Raw genomic sequence first — 18,094 nt, 5'->3', positions numbered from 1 at the left:
GGAAGCCACAGCCACTCCGTCTTGGAAGGGTTGAGTTTTAGTCGGTTGCCATCCATCCAGACCCGTACGGCCTCCAAACACCGGGACATCATTTCAACGGCCTCGTTGGGGTGGTTCGGGGTGGAAATGTATAGCTGAGTATCATCAGCATACAGATGATATCCCACCCCAAAACCACGGATGATCTCGCCCAGTGGTTTCATGTATGTGTTGAACAGGAGAGGCGAGAGCACCGACCCCTGAGGCACCCCACATGTGAGGGGGCTCCGGGTCGATCTCTGCTCCCCTGCCAACACACGTTGCGTCCGGCCAGAGAGGTAGGAGCCAAACCACCGTAAAACGGTGCCCCTGACTCCCAGCCCCTCTAGCCGGTGCAACAGGATACCATGGTCGATGGTATCGAATGCCGCCGAGAGATCTAATAGGACCAGGATAGAGGAACAACCCCTATCTCTGGCCCTCCAGAGATCATCAACCAACGCGACCAAGGCCGTCTCCGTGCTGTGCCCGGGTCGGAAGCCGGACTGGCGCGGGTCTAGATAATCATTCTCCTCCAGGTGACGTGGGAACTGTTGTGCCACCACACTCTCTACAACCTTCGCTAAAAAAGGAAGGTTGGAGACTGGACGATAATTGACTAGATCCGATGGGTCCAGGGAAGGCTTCTTGAGCAGGGGCCTCACAACCGCCTCTTTCAAGGCGGCCGGCAGAAACCCCTCACCCAACGAAGCGTTCACTAGGCCCAGGAGCCAGTTGCGCGTAACCTCCCAGGATGCCAGTACAAGCCAGGAGGGACACGGGTCCAATAAACATGTGGTAGGTCACAGACGTCCACGCAACCTGTCCAAATCCTCGATGGCAACCGAGTCAAACTCCTCCCAGAGCGGTCCCTCAAGACTCGCCTCGGGCGTCTCAACTGGACCACTGAAAGGGGCCCATCCCATCCGGATTTGAGCGACTTTGTCCTGTAGATATTTCCCAAACTCCTCTGCTCTGCCCTGTAAAGGGGCTTCCCGCGGTCTCTCAAACAAGAGAGAGCGAGTCACCCGAAACAGGGCGGCAGGGCGGTTATCTGCGGACGCAATAAGAGCGGCGCAATGTTGACGTTTGGCCGCTCTTAATGCCACAAGGTACGTCCTCAAATAGGTTCGTGCCTGTGCTCGGTCAAATTCGGAACGGGAGGATCTCCAACGACTCTCTAGGCGTCTCTTGTGGCGTTTCATCACCCTTAGCTCCTCGGTAAACCAAGGGGCCAGGGTGGTTCGTCGCCGCAGGAGAGGCCGCAAAGGCGCCACCCGGTCTAGGGCCCCGGTAGTCGCACTATTCCATGCGTCTACCAGGTCCTCCACTCGGGGGCAGGTCAGGTCCACAGGAGGTGGCCCAAGCTCCGTCTGGAACCTATCTGGTTCCATCAGGCGCTTGGGGCGGAACCATCTAATACCTTCCGGTTCCGCCTCCCCGCAGCGGGGGGTAGCACCCGGGAAGTCAAGCCGGAGAAGTGAGTGATCTGACCATGACAGGGGAATAATAGTTGGATCCCCTATTCCCAGATCACTCGTCCACTGGCCAGAGACAAAGACAAGGTCCAGCGTGTGGCCTCCCTCGTGAGTAGGGCCCTGAATTAATTGGGTCAGGTCCATGGCTGTCATGGAAGCCATGAACTCCCGAACCCCCTCAGACGCTTCTCCCATCGACGGCAGATTAAAATCCCCCATCACTAAAAGTTTGGGGGTCTCAACCGCCACCGATGAGATCAGCTCGAGGAGTTCAGGCAGGGCCGCTGATGTATAGCGAGGAGCCAGGTATACTATCAGCAGGCCCAACTGCCTCCCTGGGCCCCATCTCACGACAAGGGACTCACACCCGGATGTCTGTGGCACAGTGAACTCTCTCGGCTCCAAGTCTTCCCAGATAATCACTGCTACCCCACCGCCCCTTCCCTGGGCCCGAGGCTGGTGAAATGCTCGATAACCTGGCGGGCACATTTCCATGAGGGGTAAGCCTCCCTCGTGGCCCAGCCAGGTCTCAGTTATTCCTGCGAGGTCCGGCTCCCCCTCCAAAATTAGATCGTGGATGAGGGGGGCCTTATTGACAACGGACCTCGCGTTGCATAACAGCAGTCTCAGGCCTTGGGTCTGTAGATCCTGACCACCTAGTATGCAGGGGTTGGTACAAACGACCGGGTATGACCAAAAACCCCGGTCTCCCAACCGACTACGCGCTCTTGATCTGTCCTCGCACCTGCCCCTCCCCACGACCGTTGGTATCAAAGAGCCCTGCACAGGAATGCTCTCTTCCCTCTCCTCCCCCACTCCGCTCCCTCCTCCTTCGACCACACCTAGATGCCTGGCTCTCCCATCCCTCCTGACCTGTTCCCCCCCCCATCCCTGGAACCCCTTACAATTTTTAAAAAGCAATTAATTAAAAAACCCCTCAATGTGCGCTTCCTCCACCTCTCTGGGTTAATGAACCCGTCCTCAAGGTGGGCCCTCGAAAGGGCAGGAGGCCATAACTGCGAGAGGGGGGACTCTCGTAGCTGTAGCAGGTCTAGCCTCGTGTATAACATATTGGACAGGGCCAAGTTCATCAAGTGGGAGCTGTCGATGTTAATATGCATCAGCAGCCGCAATTCCCACTAAGGGGATAGTCCTGGCAAGGGGATAGTCCAGGCAAGGGGATAGGCTGATGAAAATAGTCGACATCTGGATGGAAATGATGGGCTGATGGAAATAAAATAGCCAGCTGGTGGATAAAAGACTGCAGCTAAGAGGTAGTTCGTAATAGGCGGTAGGTCGTAATAGGCGGTAGGGCGGATAGCCCATAATAAGTAGGTGGTAAATGAGTGGGGGGGGGTAGTAGTGAGCACAGCAAAGCACTGGGTCTGACCTTCTGCATGGGCCTCTGATGTTCCAAAGCCTCCGTTCCATGGCCTGCCATAGTTGTAAATAGTCCTCCGTCCATTTGGCCACCCATAGTCGTTGTTATTGGGCCCGGGAGGGCTGCATCGGCCTCCCTGCGGCCTCCCTGCAGCCCTTCCACCGATCTTTCCACTCTCTACTTCCTCCGGCGCCTCAGGCCTCACTCTCCTTCCCTTCTTCCCTTCGGCGCCTCGGGTCTCTCGGGCCTCCCTCGGGCCTCACACTCCTTCCCACGGCCCTCTCGCCGGTCTAGAATCACAATCGCCGGCCAGTTTGGAGCTCAGCATCCCCTAGATCGTAATTCGGGCCGCTCGGCTCTCCTGGGTTGCCACCATCTTTCTGAATGTCTCCAGCCAAAATCCGACCAGTCAAACAGACCACCGCCGCCGTCCTCCAACCTCCTCCAGCCTTCTCCGCCCCCTCCGCTCAGGTCTTTACCGCATCGCTGCTCCACTGGCGCTGGCGTTCCGCTGCTCTGCCGCTCCGACTCAAAAAACGCCAGCCGCCATGCCGGCTTAAAAACGCCAGCCGCCATGCCGCGCCGACTGGCGCGCTATCCTCCTCCTGCCCGGCTGCCCGGCCGACCTGACGGGCCAGCTTGGAGCCGGGCAGGGTGCCAGAATATTCGGCGCCAGAAATCCCCGACCCTCGAGGTGGAAATGAGGGTCGGCAGCATCCCGCCCATCAAAGAGCCCTCCGCATCTAGCGGAGCTCAGAGGCAGTCCTCCATTCCCTCCGGAAGCTCCTCCTCCTGGAATAGTGGTCCACAATACTCAACACATAACGTGCACCACCGATACTTGGTTTCATGGGACCTATCAAATCTGCAAAATCATGGAAGCATGGAAGCCATATGGGCTTTTCCCAAACTAGACAACAATGCTTAAATTATGGTAGATTCCAATGAAATGTTTGTTGATCCATGAGAAGTTCTAGTATGTCAGTTTAGATACTAGAACAACTGCATGCTGTGAACTGGAACATTTGAAGGTTCATGGTATTTGTTCTACAACCTAATTATATAATAGCTGAGAGTCCGAGTTTACAAATTATCTCTTAGCATAATCATAGTTTGTTGAATAACCCATAAATGACTGGATTACACATCATACCAAGCAGTTAACAATGTGTTACAAGGTTAGCACACAATATGCTAAAATAAAATTTTAAACAAACCACATAATTTGATGAGATGTAACAATCACTCAACCACTAAGAATTCAGGATGATGATAGGATTTCTACCTGGGATTAAGTTGATCTGAAGTTCTTTATAAAATGATACTGATTTTATGACCACAAATCCAGCATTATTTCTTTTTATAATTATTTATGGAATAACAACAGCACAAGCTGTTCCATGCTAATACAAAGGCCGCTTGGTCATGCTTTCCTGCACCCTCTCATTGCTTTAAGAGAGAACAACAACAACAACAACAAAAAACAATTAGAGTTCCCAGGTTGCCTCCTGTATAATGGAAAAGATTTAGTGCTAAAAGCAGCTGAAAAACAAAGGCTGCATCTCTTCCAATTTGATCTTCTCCCCTATGTAGGAGGCATCAAAGAAAATTGGGAAGATTTAAACATGCCTTCAAGTGGGAGAATGTCCTGAGAAATGCATAATGTTTTTTTTAAAAAAAACCAGATTCAATCTCTCATAACTAAGCTCCTTTTCCTCTTCCATACTTATTCTCAGATAGAACATGGGGTAAAGAATTCAGGTATGCTTATGATACAAGCACCTATGATGTGATCAGTATGGTCTATGGATTACAGCATTAGTTTAGAAGAAGCAGAGAGTCCTAGATTCTAGTCCATGGTCAGCCACAGAAACCATGGAACAGTCACCCTCCATCAGCTTAACTTGCATAACAGTTTTGGCTTTTTTGGGGGGAAATAATTAGATGAGGGAACACTGATGATACTACCTGGAACTTCTCAATGAAAGGTGAGATATAAAGTCAAAAAAAATCAGAGGAACTTTCAGAAAAGTGAATGAAAGCTGCTTTGATTCAAGATTCTCTTCTCTGTGGGCATAAACAATTCAGCTGGAGGTCAAAGAAATAAAAGTAGGTGACCCTCATCAGGTAGGAGTGATACTTGGGTTGGTTCATCTAAGCCCCATGTACTAGTTTTTCCTACCATTTTTAATCAGTGCAAAAAGGAGAATAAGCCATTCCAGCAAAGACCAGATTCCCTGGAGATTTGTCCACAAACTCCTGAAGATTCCTTTCAGACTCTTCCCTGGATGCAATTCAGCTTGGTGCCAGATTTATGATGGACAGAAACAATGATTACTTATGGGATTTGGCGTATTTGTTCCAAACTCTATATTCAGAAATTATTCAGAGGAAGACCATCCTACCCTCCTATTTATAGTCTTACTAAAGGGGGAACCAATCCTATCCATCTAATTTTCTTTTCAGCAAAATATTCAGGAAGATTGAGAGTCAACATTTTTTTTTAGGTTCCACAAAAAGAATATAAATGGGAACAAAATGCCATACAACAAAAAGAATACAAATGGGAACAAGAATACAAATGGGAACAAAAAGAATACCAATAGGAACAAAATGCCCTTTGCAGAAGTGTTCACAGAAGCCTGCACTTTCAACAACATAATGAAAGCAGCATTGCATCATTACGATGAAAGCTTTGCACTTGTATTTTTTAATTATTGATTTTATACCCTGCCACAACCAACTCTCAGCAGGTATATTTCACATAACATTTAAAGCAACCAACATTAAAACATACAATAGCAACATAAATAACAAAAACAAATAAAATAATTAAAATGGTCCAATGCAATCAAGAACATGCCCTCTGGAATAGTTTCTTAGAAATTTTCTAACAGCCAGCAGGGACAGCATTACACACACACACACACACACACACACACACACACGTATAATGCTGTCCCTGCTGGCTGTTAGAAAGTGTGTGTGTGTGTTCACATGCATATATACATATATACATATATACATATATACATATATACATATATACATATATACATATATACATATATACATATATACATATATACATATATACATATATACATATATACATATATACATATATACATATATACATATATACATATATACATATATACATATATACATATATACATATATACATATATACATATATACATATATACATATATACATATATACATATATACATATATACATATATACATATATACATATATACATATATACATATATACATATATACATATATACATTATACATTATACATTATACATACATACATACATACATACATACATACATATATTTGTTTTGCGCTACTGATCTCGCATCATGTTACAGTACTTTAGGCCTCGGTTCCCTGCAAATGGAGGCCTGGATGAGATCTGTGGCAAAAGGCTTTGCAAATGGAGGAAAGGCCTGAAGCACTAAAATGGATTTGCAAACCCTTTTGCCAACTTTAGAAAAAGCCTTCGCTGTGTGCATCTCTCCAGGTCTCCTTTCTCAGTGCCAAAGGCCATAAATGGAGCTGTAGAGAGACACAACAGAGGTGGGTTACTCCCGTTTCAACCTGGTTCGGCCCTGATCATGCGAACCAGTAGTAGCAATGGCGGGAGGCTCCACCCACCCACCTGGACACTTCTGCGCATGTGATTGCACCCGAACCAGTAGTAAAAAAAAAATGACAACGCACCACTGGGACACGCAATTCTCTCCTGGCCTCCGTTGTCTCCAGCAAAGGCTTTTTGCAAAAAATGTTTGAAGCCTATAGGGACACAACCTTTTAACAGAGTTGGAAGGGACCTTGCGTGTCATCTAGTCCAACCCCCTGCCCCCACAGGAGATCCTATATCTGCCTCTACCTAGGATTGACGTCACAATCTCCTGACTGTGAGGCAAGAGCTCCACCTCTAAGCCACAGCATCTCTGCAAGCCTCAGCAAGCCTTTGCTCAAGGCAAAAGTCTGACAGAGATGCTGGTGAGAAGACAGCTCCCTTGATCACTGAGATCTATGTAAGGTAAGTGACTCCATTGGGCAGGATGGGAGGGGGAAGCATGAGATATCTTAGTGTGTTGTGGGAGGCTTTGAATGGTCAGAAGCACTATCCCCCCTCATAGCCTTCCCCACCCTGAGATCAGGGGTGGGATTAGACCGGTTTGCTCCAGTTTGGGAGAACCAGATGTTAATTTTGCATCTAGTTTGCCAAACTGGTTGCTGCAAGGGCTGGATGACCCCGCCCACCCCACCCTCTCAGGAGTCTCCACATGGCTCATTCATCAAGCCAGGTAAGTCCAGGGCCCATGTGGAGGCTCTGGGAGGGCGAAAAATGGGCCTCCCGGAAGTCCAAAAACAGGCCAATTTCCAGCCTCCGGAGGGCCTCTGGAGCCCGGGGGAGGCTGTTTTCACCCTCTTGGAGGTTCAGGGAAAACCTCCGGAATCTGGGGAGGGTGAAAATGGGCCTACCAGAAGTATCAGAAGTCCAAAAACAGGCCCATTTCCAGCCTCCTGAGGGCCTCTGGAACCCGGGGGAGGATGTTTTTACCCTTCTGGAGGCTCGGGGAAAGAGTCCGGAGTCTGGGGAGGGCAAAAACTCCCCCCCCACCATGGTGGAGGACTCTGAGTAGGCCACCCCCATCATGGCCATGCCCACCCAGCAACCAGGCAGAGAACTGGTTGCTAACATTTTTCAATCCCACTCCTACCTGAGATACTTTATGAGTGTAATGACCCACACATTTGATTAGCGAATGCATGGGCAAAATCAGGGAGTGATCCTGTTTAAGTTATATGATTCACTCCTACAAATCCTCAGGTTACGAATTTAATTGGCAGTCTCCATTACATTTGTAACTCAAGGATTACCTGCATTGGGAATTCAGATTGAGAGTCAACATTTTTTTTTACATTCCACAAAAAAAAAAAAAAAAAAAAAAAGGAGCAGAGCTATTCTAAACTTGAAATAACTAAATGATTCTACATAATTATTCTAAGGGGGAAAATATCAAGTCAAATGCTAGCAGCAATGCACAGGAATATTTTCTGGACTCCATCACTTTGTTAGAACCCTACTTGCATGTTATTATCCAGGAAATTAATCACAGATCCTTTGGCTTCCTTAGTAAGTTCATTCTAATACAATGTCTTCATTTGGTTGACATGAATCATTATTTAGGTGCTATTCTTAAAGAACCATGCCTCATCAATGTTTAGCTGCGATTCAAAGCAATCAGTTTTCATTGTTTTGTGAACCCAATCAATGCCTCGCCATGTCTCAGGGTGGCCTCGAATACCTGTTCATAAGATTTCTTAGGCTGGTGATTCTGAAGAGGATTCCTCTTTAAAGTTGCTGCAACTGGCCAAATGTGTATTGCAACTTTTTATTTTTTTTAAAAAAAATAAGGATCTTTTAACAGTGATAGGCTTAAATGCCATCTCAAGAACCAACGCTTACTTGTAATAACTAATAATTGTATAGGGCACAATCAGTGGTGGGTTGACAATGTTTTTACTACTATTTTACTTACTATTGGTTCAGGTGCTTCCTCACATGTGTTTGTGATGTGACCGGGTGGGTGGGCAGCGCCTCCTATCACCGCTACTACCGGTTTGTCCGATCTGGGCCCAACTGGCAACAACCCACCTCTAACCCACTCAACCCACAATTAGATATAATAAAACCTATCTGTTCAAATAAGGATATTTTTCAAGTATAGTAAAGATGAAAAAATCTTATGCCCACTAAATTAACTTTCTATAAATTTCCATTATATTCTATACATGGCACCAGACCAGAGGTGGGTTCCTGCCGGTTCTAACCAGTTCGGTAGAAGAGGTGTCAAATCTACCATATCGGTTAGAAGAGGTTCCACTGGTGGACCCAGAAGTAAGTTCCGGAATGCCTGCCCTGGCCCGGTCGCTCGCTCACTCGCTCGCCCCGCCTGTTCCATCGCAGCTCGCTCACTCCCCCGCCCGTCCGCAGTAAACTAGCCCAGCCCACCACTCACTGATTGGCTGGAGTCCAGCCAATCAGTGAGCGGGCTGGAGTTGACCTGCCCGCCTCTAACACCCGTTTAAAAGCGCAGCGCCAACGGCCAACATCCCAATCAGCTGTTACATCGCACTTGCTGATTGGGTCCTTTCTTCGCTTTGCTTTGCCTTCCAGCAGCTTGCTGCTTCCCTCAGGTAAGGAACTAAGCACAAGGGGGGGGGTAGCGGCGGTGGGAGGCTAGGTATGCCAGCTCATGACTTTTGTGAGGGAAGGCCTGAAGTATGCCACGTGGACGAAAGAGGGTTTCCTGCTACCCCCCCGCCCCCACAGTCCCCAGCCTCGCCTGGCTGGTTAAGCCTGCCAGGCGGCGGGCCTAGCTGACCCGGTTGTCCCTTGTCCCTTCAGTCCAGCTTACCTGCTGCCTCATCGCCTGCCTGCTCCCTGCTGCATCCATCGCATTGGAGAGCTGCTGATTCTGCCTGCTGGTAAGTGACCCTTTTTTTTCTTTTATGCTTTTAATGTTTTTTTAAAGAATATTTTATTTATTGTGTATAGAATTTTTTAAAATCATTTTATTTAAAAGTATTGAGTATAGAATTTTTTAAATGGTTTATTTTAATTTATTGTTGATAGAATCGTTTTTTTAATTGTCTTAGACTATTTAAAAAAATTCTATCAACAATAAATTGAAATAAATTAAAATAAACCATTTTAAAAAATTCTATACTCAATACTTTTAAATGTATTGTGTATAGAATTTTTTAAAATCATTTTATTTAAAAGTATTGAGTACATAATTTTTTTAAATGGTTTATTTTAATTTATTGTGTGTGGAATACTTTAAAATGGTTTTATTTTAAATTATTGTGTGTGGAATATTCTTTGCAAATATATTTGCATTGAAAAGGGAATTTCAGGGATGCTGGAGTATTCATGAAAGAGTCACTTTATTCTCTTGTGGTTTCTAATAACCCTTTTGTAACTATAGGGGAAGGACAAAATGACATTGAACTCATCTATGTTGGGCTCAGCCATAATCCTAGAGTGAGGAGGACAATTTCTTCTGAGGCCATGTAGCTTGGGCAACAATGAGGAGCATGATTATAATGGTACTTCCATTCTTGGTCACGACTTCCGGCGAAATGGTTGAAATGACCTGAATGAACTTCATAGCACATGATTTTTTTTTTTTTGATACCATCGACCGTGGTATCCTATTGCATCGACTGGAGGGGTTGGGGGTGAGGGGCACCGTTTTGCGGTGGTTCTCCTCCTACCTCTCTGGCCGAGCGCAATTTGTATTGGCAGGGGGGCAGAGGTCGACCTCGAGGCCGCTCACTTGTGGGGTGCCACAGGGGTCGGTCCTCTCGCCTCTCCTGTTCAATGCATATATGAAGCTGCTGGGCGAGATCATTCATGGGTTTGGGGTAGATTACCATCTGTACGCGGATGACACCCAGCTGTACATCTCTACCCCAAACCACCCCAACGATGCCATCGAAGTGATGTCCCGGTGTCTGGAAGCCGTACGGATCTGGATGGGAAGTAACAGACTCAAACTCAACCCGTCCAAGACTGAGTGGCTGTGGCTACCGGCGCCCCGGTTCAACCAGCTTACTCCATCACTGGCCATTGGGGGCGAACATCTGGCCCCCGTGGATCGGGTACGCAACTTGGGCGTCCTTCTAGATACCCGGCTGTCAATGGACGACCATGTGACAGCCGTGGCCAGGGGGGCGTTTCACCAGGTTCGCCTGGTGCGCCAATTGCGTCCCCTATTGAACCGGAGTGCCCTTCGCACAGTCACTCATGCGCTTGTGACGTCCCGGCTAGACTACTGCAACGCTCTCTACATGGGGCTCCCCTTGAGATGCACCCGAAGGCTGCAGTTGGTTCAGAATGCGGCCGCGCGGGTAGTTTCAGGAGTCTTTAGATACTCCCACGTAACACCTCTCCTGCGCGCGCTACACTGGCTGCCTGTGGCTTTTCGGGTGCGTTTCAAGGTGTTGATTATCATCTTCAAAGCGCTCCATGGCACAGGGCCTAGCTATTTGCGGGATCGTATCCTGCCCCATACATCCCTTCGGCCAATTCGCTCACACAGAGAGGGACTCCTCCGGGTGCCGTCCACTAGGCTGTGCCAGCGGGCGACGCCCAGGGGAAGGGCCTTCTCTGTGATGGGCCCGACCCTCTGGAATGACCTTCCCCCTGACATTAGAACGACTACGGACCTCCGCTCCTTCTGCCGGAAACTCAAAACCCACCTGTTTCATCTAGCCGGCCTGGCCTAATTCTAGCTTTCCCTCCTCAGTTTGTATTTTTAAATTTTATGTTTTGGTTTTAAGGTTTAAGTTTTTAATTCTTATAAATTTGTACAGGGGATATTTAATTCAATTTTAGTTATGTAGATTATCGAGTGTATGGTTTTTTAATTTGTACCTGTACACCGCCCTAGTCCCTTCGGGGAGAGGGGGCGGTCTAGAAGTTTAATAAATAAATAAATAAATAAATTGGAGAGCAAAATTGGGAAGCATTCTCAGCTCAGCTATGTTTAGAACCTTCACAAGTTATCTTCATGAGATACACTTCTAAATGGAAAGTGAGGTGAAATGGAAACTCAGTGGGGCGTATGTCCTAGATTTTTAGAAAAAAAGCAAGATGAGCTTAGGAAGCACAATTTTATCAAACTAGATTGAATTTTCTGAGTTACCTTAATAACAATTGATTATAATCTGGTGTACTCTTTATACGGTATATGATAATTTTTCACATGTAGTCTGACTTTTAATTTACATGGTAGTAGATTTTTATTTGTATTTTCTCTATTTTTTCAACTTTTTTCCCAGGTATGTTTTGGAATTATGTTAATACAGCTACCTGATATTGTAAAAGGAAAAATAGATAAATATAGCACTTCTCCTTTAAAACCAAAAAGTAAAATGAGAGTTTGAGAATTCTTTATCATAGTGGCAAAAAAAGGAAGTAGTGCCATCAGAAGGCTAATATTATTAAATATGACTGTCTGTTTTTCGTTTTCCATTCTTCCTCTAAAAACCTGGACATGATTTTGCATGGTTCCATTTTTTATACATGGTGGAAATGGTTAATCTTATAACCATTTTATAGTTATAATTTTGTGTTTGGTTTATCAAGCTATGCTGAGAGTGAGAAAGGGAGGAACAGAACAATGTTGAAAGAAAAGAAGAAAAACAGACAGCATGGAAGAAAGTGAAAATGTGGTTTGTTTGAGTTTTCAGATGGGGTGATAAGCAGGAGATGGCAAAATAAGGAGGACAATGGGAGAAATAGATTGTCTACTACAGTGATGGATAACTTTTTTCTAAAGGTTTGCCAAAACTATGTGTGTGCATGCTATTGCGCATGCCCGCATACCCACCCATCTGCGCATGTGCAAGTGACCCACCCATCTGCGCATGCACAAGTGACCCACCCATCTGCACATGCTCAAGCGACCCACCTAACGGCACATGCACAAGCGATCCCCGCATGCGCTCGGGGGGGATGGGGATGGGTTTTTGTCCTCCCCAGGCTCTGGAAGCTTTACTGAAGCCTGGGGATGGCGAAAATGGCCTCCCCCACCCCCCCGGAAGGCCAGAAACCAGCTGGCCAGTATGCCAATGTGCACTGGAGCTGAGGGCTCCCAAGGGCTGCCATCCTGGCAACTATGACTCTGAGTGCCATCTGTGGCACACATGCCATAGGTTAGCCATCATGGGTCTATTATAAGAAATAAGGTTGTCGAATCTGGACTGCAAAAATCTAGATGGCTATGGGTTTCTTTCCTGCCATATTTTATAGTCACCCAGATTTTTTACAGTCTCTATAAAATAGCCATACCAAGGGAAATGACAGAAGTCTGGGGAGCAGTCTTATGTAAGGGGATGGAGATGGAATTTCAACTCTTGGCTGTCATACCAGAGAAAGTCATCTAATCAACATGGAATGGAGTTTCAAGGTTGAAAAAAAAGAGAGGAGACAACTCATTGATTTGAATAGATAGGAAGAAGAGACCTGGGATTTGAGCCTGAGGCTGATCTATACAAGGCAGGTTCCTTATGTGTTGCTATGGGAAGAACTTCTCCATAGCCATAATTTTCTAATTATTTACAATAAAATTACTTGGTCTTCCTGGCAATATGAATGAGAAGATAGATTAAGCCACTGCTGGAACTTCTCAACTCAATGGAAAAAAAAAAAAAAAACAAACTAACCAGCAGAATGAGATGGTTCTTCAGATGGGAAGGCCTTGCATTTTCTCAATGAGTAAATTATATTAAAGATCACTTATGAAACCTCTAGAAGTGTAAAACAACACAGAAAGGACACAGAAAGTTTTATTACAATATTTTATTATGTGTCTCTGTAAAGAAAAGACCAACAACCGTATAAAAGCTTACAAAGATGGTTAACCCCCAACACTATACATGTGTGAATGTGACAAGAGAAACTCATGATTCTGCATCTTTATTGACTTTTACAGAGTGAAGGAAGAACAGCCCTTCAGAAATGGCCTACCAACCATATGACATCCAACAAGAGACATTTATGAATGTTGTCAAGTTTTGGTGTTTCTAGGCAAGTCAATAAAACCTGGCTTGCAGATTTATAAGGGAAAACATACACAACTAGCACCATCATATTTATCTTTTTTACACTTCCCAAATTTTAGTGGTTGACCAGCAATGACAGGAAAGTTTTGGAGCACCCTTAAAACATAAATGCAGTCCAGAAATAAAATAACGCAAGTCTGTTGGTATTAGGGCATTCTTTTCTTCTGATGGACTATACTCTGTTCAGCTCAATCTGGCACAGGTACAAACTAACAAACAAAAAAGACCAGATGTATTCCTTGGTCCCAACACATTTTTCTTTCTGCTTTCTTGATGGGAATCATCAAATTTATCCCGGTTTCTGTCCATGTTGAGGTAGTTGAAACAGGGAATTCTCTCTAGCTTTATGAACTGCATCTTATAATGGAAAGTAAACTTGGATGCTGGAATCCGTTAGTGCTTGATTGATTGAGCAAGCATTCAACTAAAATTACAGTTTTGAGTTACTGAGTGTTGAAGTTGCAATGTAGCACCATGAAAGTATTGTTGAACATGGGAGTTTGGTGAAAGGAAAAAGAGCAAAAGACATTTTTGTTGTATTCTGTGTGAGAGCAAAATAAGAAAATGGTAACCCTTTATGTGAATTTATCTTGGTTTTTTTCTCCCCCCCTCTTTCCAGAATTTTTGCAAATAAATAACTGGGGTACTGTTGATTTGACTCTAATAGTTGCCAAGGTTAAAACAAGAGCAAAGATGGAGTGTGAATTTGCTTTCTAGGGTTCAGAATGAGCATTACTCGTAATTTATAAGAAGCAAACTGGGCCAACGTCCACACCAAATTCTTGATTGGAAGCGCCAATGTCGAAAGGTGCAATATCTATCACCGGCAACCTCATCGTCTTGCGTGTTCTGTATTCAAAGACGGTTTTACCCCATTCGTCAGTATGTTTCTGTGAAATGTAAAAAAACGACAGCTATATTAAAATATACTCAGAGCCACCATACTTGCTCTTCTGCATCACCTGATTTCAGAACTTCCGAGAAACCAAGTAACTTTCAACCAAAGGAAATGAAGAAAGAATAATATTGATATCTCACATCCCCACACATTTGATAGATTTAAAAATGGAATGTTCTGAAGGATCTCTTTTCACTGATGTGGACAGAGAAGAGTAAATCATTGTCAGCTGCTTCTTGCAGATGCTATATTAAAATATTAATTTGCTGTTCCAATTCTGATACTTCAATTTTTCGTGCTCTAAAGAATTTCATGAATTTTTTTTAATACTTCTTATAGATTAGATCCAGGTAAAGATAAGTAATCTAAACGAGTCATGGAAATGTATTGTTCCCATTGATTTCAATGGGACCCAAATACAAATACATTCAGTGGGACCCAAATACATGGAGATCTGTAGCCATCATATCTTTCTAACCAATCTTGCATCCTCTTGCGATAGGTGGCAGAGTGGAAAGCTCCTAAACAGTATAGAAATGTAGTTCTTTGGCATTCAAATCAACAGAACTGCACTGAAGTTTAATATGAAGATGCGGCCATTTGAAAATTCTATTTTTTACAATTGTTTTCTATGTTAAGCATTCATGTTTGACTTCGTGTAAGGACCAAAATACTGAATGTCTCTATCCCTCTTTAAAATAAATGTAACAGGGGCATTTTGTTTACTTACAGTACAGCCATCTTCCAGAACTGTGTATGTGAATTTGTTGTTTCCTTCTGCCTTGATTTCACTATCAGTAGAACTCATGAACTTGAGTGCTCTCTTCACATTCCCACTGGCTTCATCCATATAGGCAATGCTGTTTTTGCAGTGGTAGGTGATGTTTTGAGAGGCTCGGCTTGAAAGGATTCTGAGGAATGCCAGCTGAACATCTGCAACTTCTTCGGGAAGATCTGGATCTCCATAGCTGAACTGTGGTGAAAACACAAAAGGGTTGGTGGCTGTTTGACACCGGTCTTTCATTCAGTTCTGCTTCTTGCTTAAGAGTTTGAAAATTGTAAACACTTTCATCAAATATCAAACAATGCAGTGTTTACCTGGAAGCCCCCGTTCATAGTCTCTCCAAACCAAATGTGCTTCTTTTCAGGACCTAGGCTTGTCCACCAGTTCTTCTTTGGAATACTTGAGGGATTGGCACTGAGGCATGTTTCCCCAGTCTCCATGTTGCAGAATACTTTGATGGCATCCAGTTTGCAACCTTGGTTAGGATCGATCCAATATTCTCCTACCAAAGGAAAAGCGAAGCAAGCAAATGAGCAAGCAAATAAAAAACATTATTTAGTTCAGCTGGACGATGATGGACTCCACTTAATTGGTCGCCATTTGGGGAATAAGGCAATCTTCTCTAATAATGCATACTCCACTCTTTGCATGTTATTTTAAAACTATCTGCATAAACATATTTCTTTAGCATTTTAAAGTAAAAATTAAGTAAATAGTAACTCCCAAAGACATTTTCTTTCTTTTTTTTTGTTGACATTTTCAGGGAATAGTCAACATTTTTTTTTCTGTAGGCAGAAGAGTTTTATCATATTTTTGCCAATAGTTAAAGAACAGGTGACTTTATATTGCAAATATATATTTGCATTATTAGAAAAAAAGAAAGAATCTTGAGGATCGCGTATTGCAGGGGCTTCAAACTCATGGCCTGGGGGGGCAGAATCCGACCCATGGTGCGCTTAGTTCTGACCTGCAGGGCCATCCTAGAAACAGCCCGTTTTCACTGGCAGAGCTCTCGGGTCACCACAGGCACCCCTGACATGAGTGACGTATAGCCGGTCCATCTCACCCCACCTCCTGAGGTCAAATACAACGTTGATGTGGCCCTCAATGAAATCAAGTTTGACACCCCTGCTGTATTGCTTGCTAACACAGATAAGAAAGGAGTGGAACATACCGCTTGGAAGTTCAGGATGGCAGAACTTGAGATCTCTGCAGTTACGGCCAGGATTCTTCTGTGAACCATCAGGGCTAATGATGTTTTCGATCTGGCTGTTGACTGATTTCAGTGAAGCTAAAATCTCTCCCACGTCAATTTTGCCCTCGGATGCCTGATCTCCATAGTAGCCAAATCCTTTTGTGTCACCACCACCACCACCACCACCACCGTTATAACCACCATTGCAGCATGGACCAGGTGATCCAGGTTGACCAGGAGGCCCAGGAGGCCCACTGTGACCGGGTGGACCCTTGCAAATACAACAAGAAAAATTGCCCATCAAAACTCCATCCATGGGAATGCATTAAGAGAAATAATATTCACATGTTATACACACATTTATATTCCCCCACCAACCTCCCCCCCTTAATATATATTAGATCCCATACTGATGTTACTGGTTTTTTTTCTCATGTTCATTGCAAGCCAATTAAAGCTTTTCCCTCTCTGGTTGTATCCAACTCAAGAGGGCAGTGCTCATCTCTGATTCTCAGCCTAGAGACCCAGTGTTGGTTAAGAGAGGTGTCCATATTGTGTGGCCAGCATGAAAATATGGAATGCAGGAATCTTTTTTGCCAAAGCAGTACCTATTTATCTATTCCCATCTGCATGCTTTTGAGCTGTTAGGTTAGCAGGAACTGGGGTGAATAATGGGAGCTCAATCTGTTACGCGGATCTCGGATCTCAAACCTGGGCTGTTGCCTTTTCAGTGACAAAATCAGTGTCTTAACCACTGAACTATCACACTCCTACCAAGTATGATGATACATATGTATTAATCAGAGATTTTGACTGCTCCTTCTTTTAACATAAAGAAGTGTAACTGTATATGCAGGTATGTAACTTGCTCAGTTTTGTCTAGTGGAAATGACCAGCACTTAGGATAATAATAGTTATTCTATTCACAAACAAGGAGCGTTAATCAACAATGCTATTTAAACTTGAAGACAAGGTGAATGATGAGTCTAAATCAAGTACAATGGAGCCTAATGGAGAGAGGTCTATACCATAACCTATGTGCTTCAATGACCATTAGAATTTGTGCAAAGAAGGGAATTGTTTGGATATTCTAACACTTATATGTTAGTAACATAGGTTTGTCTATATTTTACAAAAAAATATTGAGATTAAAATTTTATTGACATTTTTCCAGTACAGATTTTCTTTGACTTATAACCATAATGGAGTCTGCCATGATGGCAGTGATAAAACAGGTCAGTCATGTGACTGACTGGATTTTATTACTTTTTTGCAGGACTTTGTTAAATGAAAGCCACACTCATTAAAGTCATGGCTTGCAATTTGCTGAAAACTGGCAGTGCTGGATTTTTGATCAAACCATTGTAAACTGAGGTCACATGACTATGGGGTATTGCAAATGGTTGTAAGCATGACTGTGTTGCCAAGTCCTCAAAGTCCCTGGGTTGCATGATCATGAAGTGGGCCTGACCATTGGACCTCAAATCTGGAAAGAAAGTCCTCTTTTTTGGGTTGGTTGTAACAGATTGGTCACTTAGACCAATCACTCAGTAATCTAAGTGACCAGTCAAGTACTATCTTTAGATGTGGGCAGGTGCTAAGTGTGCATGTCATGTGTGCCAGGTAGATTGTGGCAAATTTTTTTGGAGTATTTTTATGCAGATCCTTTGAAGC

At 44.4% G+C, this 18,094-nt stretch overlaps 1 protein-coding gene across 1 annotated transcript in view; it reads right to left on the bottom strand.

Moving 5' to 3' along the window:
* Nucleotides 1-13,265: 13,265 nt before the first annotated feature.
* The window catches only part of COL3A1 (collagen type III alpha 1 chain), a 77,560-nt gene continuing 72,731 nt past the window's right edge, over nucleotides 13,266-18,094 (bottom strand). The window contains exons 48-51 of the mRNA XM_081939040.1: nucleotides 16,400-16,691; nucleotides 15,540-15,727; nucleotides 15,172-15,414; nucleotides 13,266-14,433 (exon numbers count right to left, since the gene is read on the bottom strand). Of these exons, the coding sequence (XP_081795166.1) occupies nucleotides 14,287-14,433; nucleotides 15,172-15,414; nucleotides 15,540-15,727; nucleotides 16,400-16,691 (870 nt within the window). The 3' untranslated portion in view covers nucleotides 13,266-14,286. The remainder of the gene's footprint in view (nucleotides 14,434-15,171; nucleotides 15,415-15,539; nucleotides 15,728-16,399; nucleotides 16,692-18,094) is intronic.

Source organism: Natrix helvetica (assembly GCF_964273705.1).
Source record: "Natrix helvetica genome assembly, chromosome: 1".
Taxonomy (NCBI): Eukaryota; Metazoa; Chordata; class Lepidosauria; order Squamata; family Natricidae; genus Natrix; species Natrix helvetica.
This window is presented reverse-complemented; position numbering and strand designations above follow the sequence as displayed.